General features: G+C 45.4%; 1 protein-coding gene across 1 annotated transcript in view; it reads left to right on the top strand.

The window, feature by feature from the left end:
- Positions 1-17,645, top strand: part of LOC146063189 (solute carrier family 22 member 7-like) — a 78,559-nt gene that overhangs the window by 46,643 nt on the left and 14,271 nt on the right. The window contains exons 5-8 of the mRNA XM_083175342.1: positions 1,494-1,617; positions 2,404-2,507; positions 3,528-3,742; positions 11,878-11,980. Of these exons, the coding sequence (XP_083031468.1) occupies positions 1,494-1,617; positions 2,404-2,507; positions 3,528-3,742; positions 11,878-11,980 (546 nt within the window). The remainder of the gene's footprint in view (positions 1-1,493; positions 1,618-2,403; positions 2,508-3,527; positions 3,743-11,877; positions 11,981-17,645) is intronic.

Consider the following 17,645-nt stretch of genomic DNA (forward strand, 5'->3'; position numbering starts at 1 on the left):
TGAAATTGAGGGGTCTCGGCCAGTGAATTATATTTAATGGGTGTAATGTGTGCAGAACCAGGAGGACCCACAAGGCACAAGCTGCCATCATTTATAAGTTATACATTACTGGTTAAAGACGAGGGGGATGGAACGAGGCCTGCACAAGGGCCCCCTCCTTAGGGATGGTCATCGTTGCCATTGCCATCAAAGGTTGCCATTGATGGAAATAGTGCCATCGATAGTTGCATACCATGCAATTCATGACCATCAATGTTTTTACCTATCGATGGTCATCCATTTTCTTTGACTGGTTGTCCTGTGGGCCAATCAAAACATGGGGCTAGGGCTTCATGGGTGTCGGGGGCGGATTCCATGTCCCAGCCCCTTGGGGAAAAAAGAAAAAAAAATTAGTTTATGCTTGACTTCGATGAAGAGAAACCATCTGGTTCTCCCCATCGATGGCAAAACTATTCCTCATCGTCCATAAACCATCATTGACGGCAATCCCTACCTCTCCTCTCTCAATATGCCCCTGATCATGGTAGATATCGGAGATTTCTGCTGGTGTCCCTCCATGTTACATCTCAGGGAGCCTTAATATTTGTGGTCAGCCCCAAAAAACTGTTGCTGGGGAGTGGGGGGGGGGGGATTTTTTAAATATTGTGAATGAATATGCCCCTTACTATCTAGGGATGGTGATCGGGACTATGTGAAGCCTAGTCCTAATCAATAGCGTCTATTAGGGCTAATGTGATAGTCCCATGCTAATCCGTTAGTCACAGTAATTCACCCCATCTAATTGGATGCCACCCAGAGCAAGTCATACAAAGACTGTCATTTAGCCTCACATGAAAGTCTTTTCTCCTTGGTGCCCCTCTGACAGCTGGAGCCCAGAGGTCAGAGCTTCCACTGTCTCTGGGTGTTACGCCACTGAGTGATTTGCAGGTGAGTGACACGTCAAAGTCTCACGAGAGTGATGTGTTGACCCCAGTAACATTATCCATTATTCTGATTTCCATATCTGTTTACACTTACTCTCAAAGACAAATACAATACATGGGATTAGGTGAAAGCTGGAATGGTCCAGACTCTGGAAATACGAATTGGACCAGCTACCTGCTGCAACATTAGCCGCTGTGGATCTCTCTGCATGCCTCCCTGCATTGCTTGCTGCGTGACAGCTGTCTCATACTCGTCAATGGGCACAGAGAGGTCTACAGTATCAAACATCTCTGTAGGGAGCCAGTCCGGTCCTGCATTCCAGAGTCCGGGCCATTAAGCTCCCATTCTCGCTGCCGGTGAAGAGGGGGCTGTACATCTCCATGCACCAGTTGCTGTGTCCCCTACACGGAGACACGCATAGAGATCTCCAGGTCCAGTGTTTCAGTGTCCAGACCATTCTGACTTTCACCCCAAAAACATCAAGGAGACAGACATACAGACATCAGAAGTTTCAGCCGTTATTGAAGTGCACTTCAGAAACAGATGTAAAACGGGACTCTCCTTCACAGGTGGGTTCCTGAGTCTGCGCGTTGGCTCCTCACCAAGCAAGACACCACTGAAGCCCACAAGTACCTGTCCAGGTGTGCAGAAATGAACAAGAAGCCAGGTTTCAGCCGTAAGATATCTCCAGAGGTAAAATGCCCCCCAGTAGAAACGTCAGAGGGTGCTCTTCAAAATATGGGGGTGTATTTAGACAGAGGGTGCAGATGGAATAACTGCGGTGTTGAGTAGAAGTTGACATAACAATAAGAGACATTCCAAGTGAATCAAAGTGTCATTATGTGCAATCAAGGGCAGTGGTGTAACTAGTAAACACGCCCCCCCTCCCGCTGATTTCGGCAGTGTCGCCACCCGCCCAAGTAAAGTTAAGCACCCCCCTTCCCCCTCCGCATGCCGCCGCCGCCTCATTCAGGGACCTGCAGATCTCCTCCTGGCTCCGTCTTCTCCTGCAGTGCTAATGAAAACTCTAATGACCCTCACAAAATGGCTGCCTACCTAATAGTAGACTGTTTTTAAGGATGTTAGAGGAGGCCGCCTCCTCTAGCATCCCTGAAAACCTGACTGATGTATGGGGGCAGCCATTTTGTGAGGGACGGTTTTCATTAGCACTGCAGGAGGAGACGGAGCCAGGAGGAGATAGAGAGACGGGATCGCACACACAAGTAATCGGCGAGTCCTGAGCACAGACGCTGCATCAGTGTAACCATGGCCCCACAGACTGGCACCATCACTTACTCAGCGCCTCTCCGCCATATAACTTTAAAAGTTAATTAAGCTGACATTTCAGAAGCATTTGTGGGGTGGACCAGTGAATTTGAAAGGTCTGAAAAGTGATGCGACGTCCATTGATTGAAGCAGTGAATATGGAAATACTGATTAGAAGGAGTGAGACATTGACAATGTGGTCCTCTTCCTCAGGTCCTACAGAAGACCGTTTCTGTGGAATGCAAGAAATACAATTTCATGGATCTAATCAGGACCCCAAAGCTCAGAAAAAACACCCTGTGTCTCGGCGTTATGTGGTATGAAACATCTTCTAGAAGCTGCTGACCTCATAGCTAGTTGTCCAGATGTCATCCAAATGATTGGTTGATCCCAGAATTTTCTGGAGTTCTTTAATGTAGGGATTGTCCCTCTTACATTGTTACTGTTAGTCTCTGATGGACCCTAGACAGGGACGGATTGGGAACTAAAAGTGTCCCTGACCAAAATAGGCGGGATTAGTACATCACTACACCTGTGTGGAAGCCATTGGTTTTAATATGTTTAGAAGTTTGGTGGCCTGTGACAAACTCTAAACCACCATATTTCCAATAATACCCCACCTTCCCCCACTGAGATCGACCACAGACCCCAAAACTTCCATTAAGCAAACAACTAATTTCCATAATCCCCTGAATATCCCAACCCCCTCCCATGGGTAGGGGCCGGAAACACTCAAAATTGTTACACTCCCAGATAGAAGTTGTACCCCTGTGGCCACCACCCTAATGTGACATTCGATTCTTGAGCTGCACAAAGGGGTACCGGTGGCAATGCAGAATTTTTAGAGGGGGTTTTCAAATGAAATCCAAAATCTTGCACTCTGCAGAGCGTGGGAGTAAGCACGGGAGTCTGGGGGAGCGGTAACAACCCTGATATTGGATTTTTTTATACACTGGATACTGTATGGATATTAATATTTAACATTACAGATGGTCTATAATATAGGCTGTTTCAAACATTTAAAGAAGATAAGTGGTCAGGAAAAGGTTAAACATAGAATAAATACACAAACATAATAGAACCAGTACTGTACTTTCTAATCTCACAATCTCCCGTAAGGCTCCTGTCTCTTCCTCCTGGCAGCTGCTCTCTGGTCCATTGCGATGTTTGAGGGCTCAGATCCACTCATACAGTAAATGTGGTAGAAGAAGCTGGTACACTTGGCATGTGCAGCAGGGGGTCTCGCTGGCTGGGCTTCATGTGACCGGATCTTCTCACATAGGGACAATTTTGGGTGTCCCTCTTCTGGGTTATGTGACATTTTCCTTCCTGTGCAGGTTCGGTGTGGCCTTCAGTTACTATGGTATCAGCTTCCACGTCACTGGTTTCAGCCTCAGTCCATTCCTCACCCACTTTATATTTGGAGCAATAGAGATCCCAGCTAAAGTTATGGTATATATCCTGCTGGATCGCATTGGGCGCAAACAGTGTCAGGGAGGGTCCCTGATTGTCACAGCTGCCTGCATAGGCCTCACCTGCATCATTCCTACAGGTAACTTTACTATAATCACCTACCTCATCATCCCACCCACCCCAGGTAACATCATTATTATCCCCTACCTCATCCCACCCCCCAGGTGACATCATTATTAGCACCTGCCTCATCCCACCCCCAGGTAACATCATTATTATCCCCTACCTCATCCCACCCCCAGGTAACATTAATATTATCCCCTACCTCATCATCCCACCCTCCAGGTAAAATTAATATTATCACCTACACCTCATCATCCTACCCCTCAGGTAACATCATTCTTATCACCTGCCTCATTCCATTCCCAGGTAACATCATTATTATCCCCTACCTCATCCCACCCAGGTAACATAAATTTTATCTGTTACGTATTCTCCAGATAACATCACTATTATCACCTACCTTATCCACTCCAGATAACATCACTATTATCACCTACCTTATCTGCTCCAGATAACATCGCTATTATCACCTACCTTATCCACTCCAGATAACATCACTATTATCACCTACCTTATCCACTCCAGATAACATCACTATTATCACCTACCTTATCCACTCCAGATAACATCGCTATTATCACCTACCTTATTCACTCCAGATAACATCGCTATTATCACCTAACTTATCCACTCTAGATAACATCACTATTATCACCTACCTTATCCACTCCAGATAACATCACTATTATCACCTACCTTATCTGCTCCAGATAACATCGCTATTATCACCTACCTTATCCACTCCAGATAACATCACTATTATCACCTACCTTATCCACTCCAGATAACATCACTATTATCACCTACCTTATCCACTCCAGATAACATCGCTATTATCACCTACCTTATTCACTCCAGATAACATCGCTATTATCACCTAACTTATCCACTCTAGATAACATCGCTATTATCACCTACCTTATTCACTCCAGATAACATCGCTATTATCACCTAACTTATCCGCTCCAGATAACATCGCTATTATCACCTACCTTATCCACTCCAGATAACATCACTATTATCACCTACCTTATTCACTCCAGATAACATCGCTATTATCACCTAACTTATCCGCTCCAGATAACATCGCTATTATCACTTATCTTATCCGATCCAAATAACATCGCTATAATCACCTACCTTATCCGCACTAGATAACATCGCTATTATCACCTACCTTATCCGCTCCAGATAACAACACTATTATCACCTACCTTATCCGCTCCAGATAACATCGCTATTATCACCTACCTTAATCGCTCCAGATAACACTGCTATTCACACTTACCTTATCCACTCCAGATAACATCGCTATTATCACCTACCTTATCCGCTCCAGATAACATCGTTATTATCACCTACCTTATCCGCTCCAGATAACATCGCTATTATCACCTACCTTATTCGTTCCAGATAACACTGCTATTATCACCTTCCTTATCCACTCCAGATAACATCGCTATTATCACCTACCTTATTCGCTCTAGATAACACTGCTATTCACACTTACCTTATCCACTCCATATAACATCGCTATTTTCACCTACCTTATCCGCTCCAGATAACATCGCTATTATCACCTACCTTATCCACTCCAGATAACATCGCTATTATCACCTACCTTATCCGCTCCAGATAACACCGCAATTATCACCTACCTTATCCGCTCTGGATAACACCGCTATTATCACCTACCTTATCCACTACAAATAACACCGCTATTATCACCTACCTTATCCACTCCAGATAACATCGCTATTATCACCTACCTTATCCGCTCCAGATAACATCTCTATTATCACCTACCTTATCCGTTCCAGATAACATCGCTATTATCACTTACCTTATCCACTCCAGATAACATCGCTATTATCACTTACCTTATCCGCTCCAGATGACACTGCTATTCACATTAATGCTGGGTACACACCAGGACGACTAGGGCCCGATCCCCTCAATCTAGATCCAATTGGATGTAGATTGTGTGGTGATTGGGCCCTTTTCTGTCCTGGTGTGGACCGATACCGATCCGATGCACGGTCCCGCGGGTCGGTCGTTATTGAGATCCTACTTGCTGCAGGTAGGATCTCAATAACGACCATACTGCCGGGTGCAGGTCGCCATTGGATCGGACCCGCTCACGGTGCACATCGTGAGCGGGTCGTGCCCCCCGCGTCACCGTGAGCGGGTCGGACGAGACACTGACGACCCGCTCATGATGTGCATCGTGAGCGTGTCGTCGTGGTGTGTGTACCCTACATTACCTTATCCACTCCAGATAACATCGCTATTATCACCTACCTTATCCGCTCCAGATAACATCGCTATTCTCACCTACCTTATCCGCTCCAGATAACATCGCTATTCTCACCTACCTTATCCGCTCCAGATAACATCGCTATTATCACCTACCTTATCCGCTCCAGATAACACCGCTATTATCACCTACCTTATCCGCTCCTGATAACATCGCTATTATCACCTACCTTATCCACTACAAATAACACCGCTATTATCACCTACCTTATCCACTCCAGATAACATCGCTATTATCACCTACCTTATCCGCTCCAGGTAACATCATTATTATCACCTACATTATCCGCTCCAGATAACATCGCTATTATAACCTACATTATCTGCTCCAAATAACATCGCCATTATCACCTAACTTATCCGCTCCAGATAACATCGCTATTATCACCTACCTTATCCACTCCAGATAACATCGCTATTATCTCCTACCTTATCCACTCCAGATAACATCACTATTATCACCTACCTTGTCCGCTCCAGATAACATCGCCATTATCACCTACCTTATCCGCTCCAGATAACATCGCTATTATCACCTACCTTATCCGCTCCAGATAACACCGCTATTTCGCTCCAGATAACATCGCTATTATCACCTACCTTATTCACTCCAGATAACATCGCTATTATCACCTACCTTATCCACTCCAGATAACATCGCTATTATCACCTACCTTATCCGCTCCGGATAACATCACTATTATCACCTACCTTATCCGCTCCAGATAACATCGCTATTATCATCTACCTTATCCACTCCAGATAACACCGCTATTATCACCAACCGTTTCCGCTCCAGATAACATCGCTATTATCACCCACCTTATCAGCTCCACATAACACCGCTATTATCACCTACCTTATCCACTCTAGATAACACCGCTATTATCACCTACCTTATCCACTCCAGATAACACTGCTATTATCACCTACCTTATCCGCTCCAGATAAGATCTCTATTATCACCTACTTTATCCGCTCCAGATAACCTCACTTTTATCACCTCCCTTATCCACTCCAGATAACCTCGCTATTATCACCTACCTTATCCACTCCAGATAACATCGCTATTATCACCTACCTTATCCACTCCAGATAATATCGCTATTATCACCCACCTTATCCACTCCAGATAACCTCACTATTACCACCTACCTTATCTACTCCAGATACCACCGCTATTATCACCTACCTTATCCACTCCAGATAACCTCACTATTATCACCTACCTTATCCGCTCCAGATAACATTGCTATTATCACTTACCTTATCCACTCCAGATAACATCACTATTATCACCCAACTTATCTACTCCAGATAACCTCGCTATTATCACCTACCTTATCCACTCCAGATAACATCACTATTATCACTTACCTTATCCACTCCAGATAACATCACTATTATCACCCACCTTATCCGCTCCAGATGACACCACTATTATCACCTACCTTATCCACTCCAGATAACATCACTATTATCACCCACCTTATCCGCTCCAGATAACACCGCTATTATCACCTACCTTATCCACTCCAGATAACATCACTATTATCACCTACCGTATTCACTCCAGATAACACCGCTATTATCACCTACGTTTTTCACTTCAGATAGCATCACTATTATCACCCACCTTATCCGCTCCAGATAACCTCGCTATTATCACCTACCTTATCCACTCCAGATAACATCACTATTATCACCTACCTTATCCACTCCAGATAACACCGCTATTATCACCTACCTTATCCACTCCAGATAACATCACTATTATCACCCACCTTATCCGCGCCAGTAAACCTCGCTATTATCACCTACCTTATCCACTCAAGATAACATCACTATTATCACCTACCTTATCCGCTCCAGATAACACCGCTATTATCACCCACCTTGTCCACTCCAGATAACCTCACTATTACCACCTACCTTATCTACTCCAGATACCACCACTATTATCACCTACCTTATCCACTCCAGATAACCTCACTATTATCACCTACCTTATCCGCTCCAGATAACATCACTATTATCACCCACCTTATCTGCTCCAGATAACCTCGCTATTATCACCTACCTTATCCACTCCAGATAACATCACTATTATCACTTACCTTATCCACTCCAGATAACATCACTATTATCACCCACCTTATCCGCTCCAGATAAAACCGCTATTATCACCTACCTTATCCACTCCAGATAACATCGCTATTATCACCTACCTTATCCGCTCTGGATAACATCGCTATTATCACCTACCTTATCCGCTCCAGATAACATCGCTATTATCATCTACCTTATCCACTCCAGATAACACTGCTATTATCACCTACCGTTTCCGCTCCAGATAACATCGCTATTATCACCCACCTTATCCGCTCCACATAACACCGCTATTATCACCTACCTTATCCACTCTAGATAACACCGCTATTATCACCTAACTTATCCACTCCAGATAACACTGCTATTATCACCTACCTTATTCGCTCCAGATAAGATCACTATTATCACCTACCTTATCCACTCCAGATAACATCACTATTATCACCTACCTTATCCACTCCAGATAACCTCACTTTTATCACCTACCTTATCCACTCCAGATAACCTCGCTATTATCACCTACCTTATCCACTCCAGAAAACATTGCTATTATCACCTACCTTATCCACTCCAGATAACATCGCTATTATCACCCACCTTATCCACTCCAGATAACCTCACTATTACCACCTACCTTATCTACTCCAGATACCACCGCTATTATCACCTACCTTATCCACTCCAGATAACCTCACTATTATCACCTACCTTATCCGCTCCAGATAACATTGCTATTATCACTTACCTTATCCACTCCAGATAACATCACTATTATCACCCAACTTATCTACTCCAGATAACCTCGCTATTATCACCTACCTTATCCACTCCAGATAACATCACTATTATCACTTACCTTATCCACTCCAGATAACATCACTATTATCACCTACCTTATCCACTCCAGATAACACCGCTATTATCACCTACCTTATCTACTCCAGATAACATCATTATTATCACCTACCTTATTCACTACAGATAACACCGCTATTATCACCTATGTTATTCACTCCAGATAACATCACTATTATCACCCACCTTATCCCCTCCAGATAACCTCGCTATTATCACCTACCTTATCCACTCCAGATAACATCACTATTATCACCTACCTTATCAGCTCCAGATAACACCGCTATTATCACCCACCTTATCCACTCCAGATAACCTCACTATTACCACCTACCTTATCTACTCCAGATACCACCGCTATTATCACCTACCTTATCCACTCCAGATAACCTCACTATTATCACCTACCTTATCCGCTCCAGATAACATTGCTATTATCACTTACCTTATCCACTCCAGATAACATCACTATTATCACCCAACTTATCTGCTCCAGATAACCTCGCTATTATCACCTACCTTATCCACTCCAGATAACATCACTATTATCACTTACCTTATCCACTCCAGATAACATCATTATTATCACCTACCTTATTCACTCCAGATAACACCGCTATTATCACCTATGTTATTCACTCCAGATAATATCACTATTATCACCCACCTTATCCCCTTCAGATAACCTCGCTATTATCACCTACCTTATCCACTCCAGATAACATCACTATTATCACCTACCTTATCCGCTCCAGATAACACCGCTATTATCACCCACCTTATCCACTCCAGATAACCTCACTATTACCACCTACCTTATCTACTCCAGATACCACCGCTATTATCACCTACCTTATCCACTCCAGATAACCTCACTATTATCACCTACCTTATCCGTTTCAGATAACATCGCTATTATCACTTACCTTATCCACTCCAGATAACATCACTATTATCACCCACCTTATCTGCTCCAGATAGCCTCGCTATTATCACCTACCTTTTCCACTCCAGATAACATCACTATTATCACTTACCTTATCCACTCCAGATAACATCACTATTATCACCCACCTTATCCGCTCCAGATAACACCGCTATTATCACCTACCTTATACACTCCAGATAACATCACTATTATCACCTACCTTATTCACTCCAGATAACACCGCTATTATCACCTACGTTATTCACTCCAGATAACATCACTATTATCACCCACCTTATCCACTCCAGATAACCTCACTATTACCACCTACCTTATCTACTCCAGATACCACCGCTATTATCACCTACCTTATCCACTCCAGATAACCTCACTATTATCACCTACCTTATCCGCTCCAGATAACATTGCTATTATCACTTACCTTATCCACTCCAGATAACATCACTATTATCACCCAACTTATCTGCTCCAGATAACCTCGCTATTATCACCTACCTTATCCACTCCAGATAACATCACTATTATCACTTACCTTATCCACTCCAGATAACATCACTATTATCACCCACCTTATCCGCTACAGATAACACCGCTATTATCACCTACCTTATCCACTCCAGATAACATCATTATTATCACCTACCTTATTCACTCCAGATAACACCGCTATTATCACCTATGTTATTCACTCCAGATAACATCACTATTATCACCTACCTTATCCGCTCCAGATAACACCGCTATTATCACCCACCTTATCCACTCCAGATAACCTCACTATTACCACCTACCTTATCTACTCCAGATACCACCGCTATTATCACCTACCTTATCCACTCCAGATAACCTCACTATTATCACCTACCTTATCCGCTCCAGATAACATCGCTATTATCACTTACCTTATCCACTCCAGATAACATCACTATTATCACCCACCTTATCTGCTCCAGATAGCCTCGCTATTATCACCTACCTTTTCCACTCCAGATAACATCACTATTATCACTTACCTTATCCACTCCAGATAACATCACTATTATCACCCACCTTATCCGCTCCAGATAACACCGCTATTATCACCTACCTTATACACTCCAGATAACATCACTATTATCACCTACCTTATTCACTCCAGATAACACCGCTATTATCACCTACGTTATTCACTCCAGATAACATCACTATTATCACCCACCTTGTCCACTCCAGATAACCTCGCTATTATCACCTACCTTATCCACTCCAGATAACATCACTATTATCACCTACCTTATCCACTCCAGATAACATCGCTATTATCACCTACCTTATCCACTCCAGATAACATCACTATTATCACCCACCTTATCCGCTCCAGATAACCTCGCTATTATCACCTACCTTATCCACTCCAGATAACATCACTATTATCACCTACCTTATCCGCTCCAGATAACACCGGTATTATCACCTACCTTATCCACTCCAGATAACATCACCTCCTCCTCATCTCTTCTGTTAACAACACTATTTTCATCTGTCCTTTGTAGCCTTCCAACGCATCTGTGCATATTACAATTCTGTTTAAGGCAGGCATGTCCAAACTATGGCCCTCCAGCTGTTGTGAAACTACAAGTCCCATCATGCCTTGCAACAGGATTGCTATTATGTAATGCTAAAACTATGGCAAGGCATGCTGGGATGTGTAGTTTCACAACAGCTGGAGGGCCATAGTTTGGACATGCCTGGTTTAAGGCATTCTCTGCACCAGCAATCTGCTAGTTTGGTCACCTTGGGGAGTAGAATAAAGGGTAGGAAAATGGTCGTAATTTCACCCCATATTGTATAGAATTTGATTCTCTAATATATGGAAGTAAAATTATTCGGTTGCCAAATATAATAGTAGTAATGATGGTTGATCGTCTCCCCTGACTTAGGACATTGGCGCTCCCTGGTGGCCATTCTGGGGAAAGGCTTCTCCGAAGCATCCTTTACCACAGCGTTCCTCTTCACAGCCGAGCTGTACCCCACCGTACTCAGGTAACCATATAAAGTATTTATGTATAATGTTTACATACTCTGGACAAGATTCAAAGATTAAATATTGTCCAAACCTCAGAAAGTACAGGTTTTATTTTACAGGTTTGACTGCGCAACGCATATGCACCAAGCCCAGGATGCAATGGATGCCAGGACTTGGATGCAGATGGCAATGCCATGTTCTGTGTCCCTCTCTCCTTTCAGCATGCAGAAGGGAGTCAGTCTGTCCAACAATGATAGAGGGACTCCCTTCTGATCCCTACCCCCACCACCATGGGATTCTGTGACCCGCTGGTGGGACAGCAAAAGTGGGACAATAGCAACAGATGGGAGGAATGCTATAATACGGGTTAGTCCTGCTATACTATAATACGGGTTAGTCCTGCTATACTATAATACGGGTGAGCCCTGCTATACTATAATACGGGTGAGCCCTGCTATACTATAATACGGGTGAGTCCTGCTATACTATAATACGGGTGAGCCCTGCTATACTATAATACGGGTGAGCCCTGCTATACTATAATACGAGTGAGCCCTGCTACACTATAATACGGGTGAGCCCTGCTATACTATAATACGGGTTAGTCCTGCTATACTATAATACGGGTGAGCCCTGCTATACTATAATACGGGTGAGCCCTGCTATACTATAATACGGGTGAGCCCTGCTATACTATAATACGGGTGAGCCCTGCTATACTATAATACGAGTGAGCCCTGCTACACTATAATACGGGTGAGCCCTGCTATACTATAATACAGTGAGCCCTGCTATACTATAATACAGGTGAGCCCTGCTATACTATAATACTGGTGAGCCCTGCTATACTATAATACTGGTGAGCCCTGCTATACTAAAATACGGGTTAGTCCTGCTATACTATAATACGGGTGAGCCCTGCTATACTATAATACGGGTGAGCCCTGCTATACTATAATACGGGTGAGCCCTGCTATACTATAATACGGGTGAGCCCTGCTATACTATAATACGTGTGAGCCCTGCTATACTATAATACAGTGAGCCCTGCTATACTATAATACAGGTGAGCCCTGCTATACTATAATACTGGTGAGCCCTGCTATACTATAATATGGGTGAGCCCTGCTATACTGTAATACGGGTGAGCCCTGCTATACTATAATATGGGTGAGCCCTGCTATACTATAATACTGGTAAAACCCTGCTATACTATAATACTGGCAAAACCCTGCTATACTATAATATGGGTGAGCCCTGCTATACTATAATACGGGTGAGCCCTGCTATACTATAATATGGGTGAGCCCTGCTATACTATAATATGCCCTGCTATACTATAATATGGGTGAGCCCTGCTATACTATTATACTGGTAAAACCCTGCTATACTATAATACGGGTGAGCCCTGCTATACTATAATATGGGTGAGCCCTGCTATACTATAATACGGGTGAGCCCTGCTCAGGGTTGCCTACCCTCCCGGGAGGGTCCTTGTAATCGCGTTCCCATTCCTGGGCCCCCCCAGAAAGAGGCGGGCGGGCGGCCGCGGGTCAAATGACGTGAACTGCGACATTTTAGCCCCACCCACTGCAGTGCAATGCCTTAAAAACGGCAGCCAGAAAGTAGGTAAGTATGGTCCTACTATCTCTTATATATTTGGCTACATCTGTCACTCAAAGTGTGTCTGGAGCTGTAACGCTGGGTTGTGGACTTCCAGCTTAATTTATGATTGTCATCACCTGTTTTAAACAGGGTAATTGATAAGAAAGGTGTTTAAGCACAGGTGATGGTAATCCATAAATTAAGAAGAAAGTCCAGAAACAGAGCAATGTGTCCCTCCTGGAGAGGGTCATGTTGGGAGGTATGCACCTCCCTCCCTCCCTCCCCCCCCCCCCCATTCACGGCATCCCCACGATTAAATGGCACATGCAAAACACTGACATGGCTATGGTCGACAATGAAAAAGGTTGACAAGATTTATTTTTCACTTTTTCAATGTTTTCATATTCATTCTCATGTGTCGACATGGACACCAATGAAGTGCCACACTTATGTCAACATTTACATGTGTTGACCTTTCTGTGTTGATTTTTTCTTGTGGCGATTCGCGGCACCCCCCGCGACCCCCCTCCCGCGATTTGCAGCACACCCCCCGCAATTCGCGGCACCCCCAGTGACTCCCGCGATTCGCGGCCCCACCCCGTGACACCCCCCCCTCCTGCGATTCGCGGCACCCCGCAACCCCCCCTCCCATGATTCGCGCCAACCCCCCGGGCCCCCCCTCCTGCGGTTCACGTTGCCCCCCACGACCCCCCCTACCGAGATTCCCCACCCCTGACCCCCCCTCCTGTCATTGCGGCAACCCCCCGCCCCCGCGACCCACCCTCCCGCGATTCACTGCAACCCCCCACGCCCCCCCCCCACAATTCGCGGCACCCCCCCCCCCCCCCGCGACCCCCCCCTCCCGCAATTCACGGCATCCACCCACGACCCCTCCTCCCGTGATTCGCGGACACCCCTCACCTCCTCCCTCCCCCCCACCCCCGCACGCGATTCACGGCAACCCCAGGATTAAATGGCACATGCAAAACACTGGCACGGCTATGGTCGACAATGAAAAAGGTTGACATGAGTTTTTGAAGATTTATTTTTCTTTTTTTGAATGTTTTCATATTCATTCTCATGTGTCATGTTCTCATGGACACCGATGAAGTGCCACACTTATGTCAACATTTACATGTGTTGTACTTTCTGTGTTGATTTTTTCTTGTGGCGATTCGCGGCACCCCCCGCGACCCCCCTCCCGCGATTTGCAGCACACCCCCCGCAATTCGCGGCACCCCCGGTGACTCCCGCGATTCGCGGCCCCACCCCGTGACACCCCCCCTCCTGCGATTCGCGGCACCCCGCGACCCCCCCTCCCACAATTCGCGCCAACCCCCTTGGCCCCCCCTCCTGCGGTTCACGGTGCCCCCCATGACCCCCCCTACCGTGATTCCCCACCCCTGACCCCCCCTCCTGTCATTGCGGCAACCCCCCGCCCCCGCGACCCACCCTCCCACAATTCACGGCACCCACCCCCCCCTCCGCGACCCCCCATTCTCATGTGTCGACATGGACACCGATGAAGTGCCACACTTATGTCAACATTTACATGTGTTGAACTTTCTGTGTTGATTTTTTCTTGTAGCAATTTTTTTTCCAGTGACAACTATGAACTATGTGCACGTCAACCTACACATCATCAACCAATTCTTTGTATAATATATAACACCTGTTCTGTTTTACTGTAGGTGTTTTAAGTCAGACCTTTTACTGCTACTATTACTGTTTATGTAAATGCATTCTGAATGACAGCAACATCCTACCATCCTTCTACAAGAAAATATAACCAACTAGGTGATTCATCGCGCCCCGTGCCCCCCCTCCCACAATTCACGGACCACCCACGCACCCCCCTCCCGCGATTCGCAACCCCCCCTCGCGCAATTCACGCCCCCTCCCGTGATTCGCCGATACCTGCGCCCCCCCTCCCTTGATTCACGGCACCCCCCGCACCCCTCCCACAATTCACTGCACCCCTAAGCCCCTCTTTAGTCCCCCGTATACTCACACACCCCTATCACTACCCAGCTTCCTGCTCTCCTGAACCGTAACTTCCACCACTGGGGAGTCGCTGACGCTGTTTTGCCCACATGCCCCTATCATGCCTTATAGCCCAGCCTCCTGCTCTCATGCACCCGAACTCCCACCCAGTAGGAGGAGACACTGACTAAGAGCCACCATCCTGTACTCCTGGACCCTCACCCACTGGCAGAAGCTGCACAGTATCTCCCACCCTCCTCTTTAGTCCCCCTTATTCCCACACACCCCTATCACTACCCAGCCTCCTGTTTTCCTGTGTCGTGACCTCTGCCAGTGGGGAGCCGCTGACTCAGAAACACCCTACTATACTATTGCACACACACACCTAAACAACATGCACACACAGCCCCCCCCACACCCACAAATGTCACTGTACCATCCACACTATCAATGTACATCTTACTTTGTAACCGCTTTTTAATTAAACAAAACAATACACACCCCCTTCCACATCATATGCTCTCTATTTAACACATTTCACCTATAAAGTTGCAATACAGGCATCTTTCATACAATTCTAACCATCTTTCTCATATACAAATGTTCACAAATTAAGGGGGCGCAGCCCCTTACGACGGTGTGAAGAGCGCCCGTAGGGCGCGATGAATCACCTAGTACTATAATAAGGGTGAGCCCTGCTATACCATAATACAAGTGTGTCTTGCTTGGGGGACATGCTGTGTTTATTTTTGTGTGTGTGTAGTGTCTGAATTGTTCTGGCTGTATGTGCGTGTATGTATGTATGTATGTATGTATGTATGTATGTGTGTGTAGTGACTGAACGGTTCCGGCTGTATGTGTGTGTACTGTATGTATATGTGTGTGCGTGTGTGTGTAGTGACTGAATGCGGGTTCCGGCTGTATGTGTGTGTGTGTGTGTGTGTGTGTGTTTGTTGAAATAAAGTATTTTATTTATCCTTAAGCTAGATACACACTAGGCGATTTTACTAAACGATATGCACGAATGCCTTAAGAGACATTTGCCTAGGTTGCACATGCCTAGGTCTGTCTCTGACTATATCATTAACGATAATCCCCCTCTCATATGAACATGCAGTTAAATCTGCCCACATCAGTTTGGTGGGGGTTCCATAAAGTCATTGAATGATATCGTTGACGATATTGGTAAATGTTAACGGAGCGATATCGTTGGTGCCACATATCCCTGAGGGCCTAATTCAGGCCTGATCACAGGACAAATTTGTTCTCATGCTGCACTGCAGGTGGGGCTGATGTAACATGTGCAGAGAGAGTTAGATTTGGGTGGAGTTATTTGGTTTCTGTGCAGGTTAAATACTGGCTGCATTATTGTTACGCTGGCAATATATTGTTCAGTGTTCTGTTTTCATCAGTGACCAGAGATGGTCGCTGATGAAAATGACACACTGCCGGGAGAAGAGGCAGGGGAAGTCGCTGGTCGGAGGAGCATGACCAATAGGGGGATGAAAACGGGAGCGCACACCCGACGATTTATCGCCAATCGCTGGCAATATGTTCGCTCAGTGACCATATTGCCTGCGATTTTTGCCCGTGTATACACAGATTTACACTGCAATTTAGATTTCAGCTTCAACATGCCCCACCCAAATCTAACTCTCTCTGCACATGTTAGATCTGCCTGAGCCGCCCGATCAAGAAGAGAAGAACCTGCGGCTCGCCAGCTGTGGGTAGACAGTCAATAGGTTGATACAGAAAGAAAAGGCACTAGGTTGACAGAGGCAAACTGTGGACATGGTCAAAAGGACAACAAAAACAAAAGATCGCCATGGAAAGTGTTGACACGTGAAATGTGGGGGGGCTCGTGTCGATGCCTGACGACATGGACCCCAATTAGTGTATCGCTTCGCTCACCATGTTTCAGGCCTGGTGTCTCGGCTCACTTTACTGTTCTCAGCTGTAGTCTGCTTGATGGTAAAGTATGAAGAAACCCCAAATATTGAATGGAAAAATTCATGTCAATTTTGTCATGTTTCGACCATTGTCTCGTTGACCTTTAATTGTGTCGACCTTTTATCAATGTCAACCTATTGCATG

This window comes from Crinia signifera, chromosome 3 (assembly GCF_055691185.1).
Source record: "Crinia signifera chromosome 3, ASM5569118v1, whole genome shotgun sequence".
NCBI lineage: Eukaryota > Metazoa > Chordata > Amphibia > Anura > Myobatrachidae > Crinia > Crinia signifera.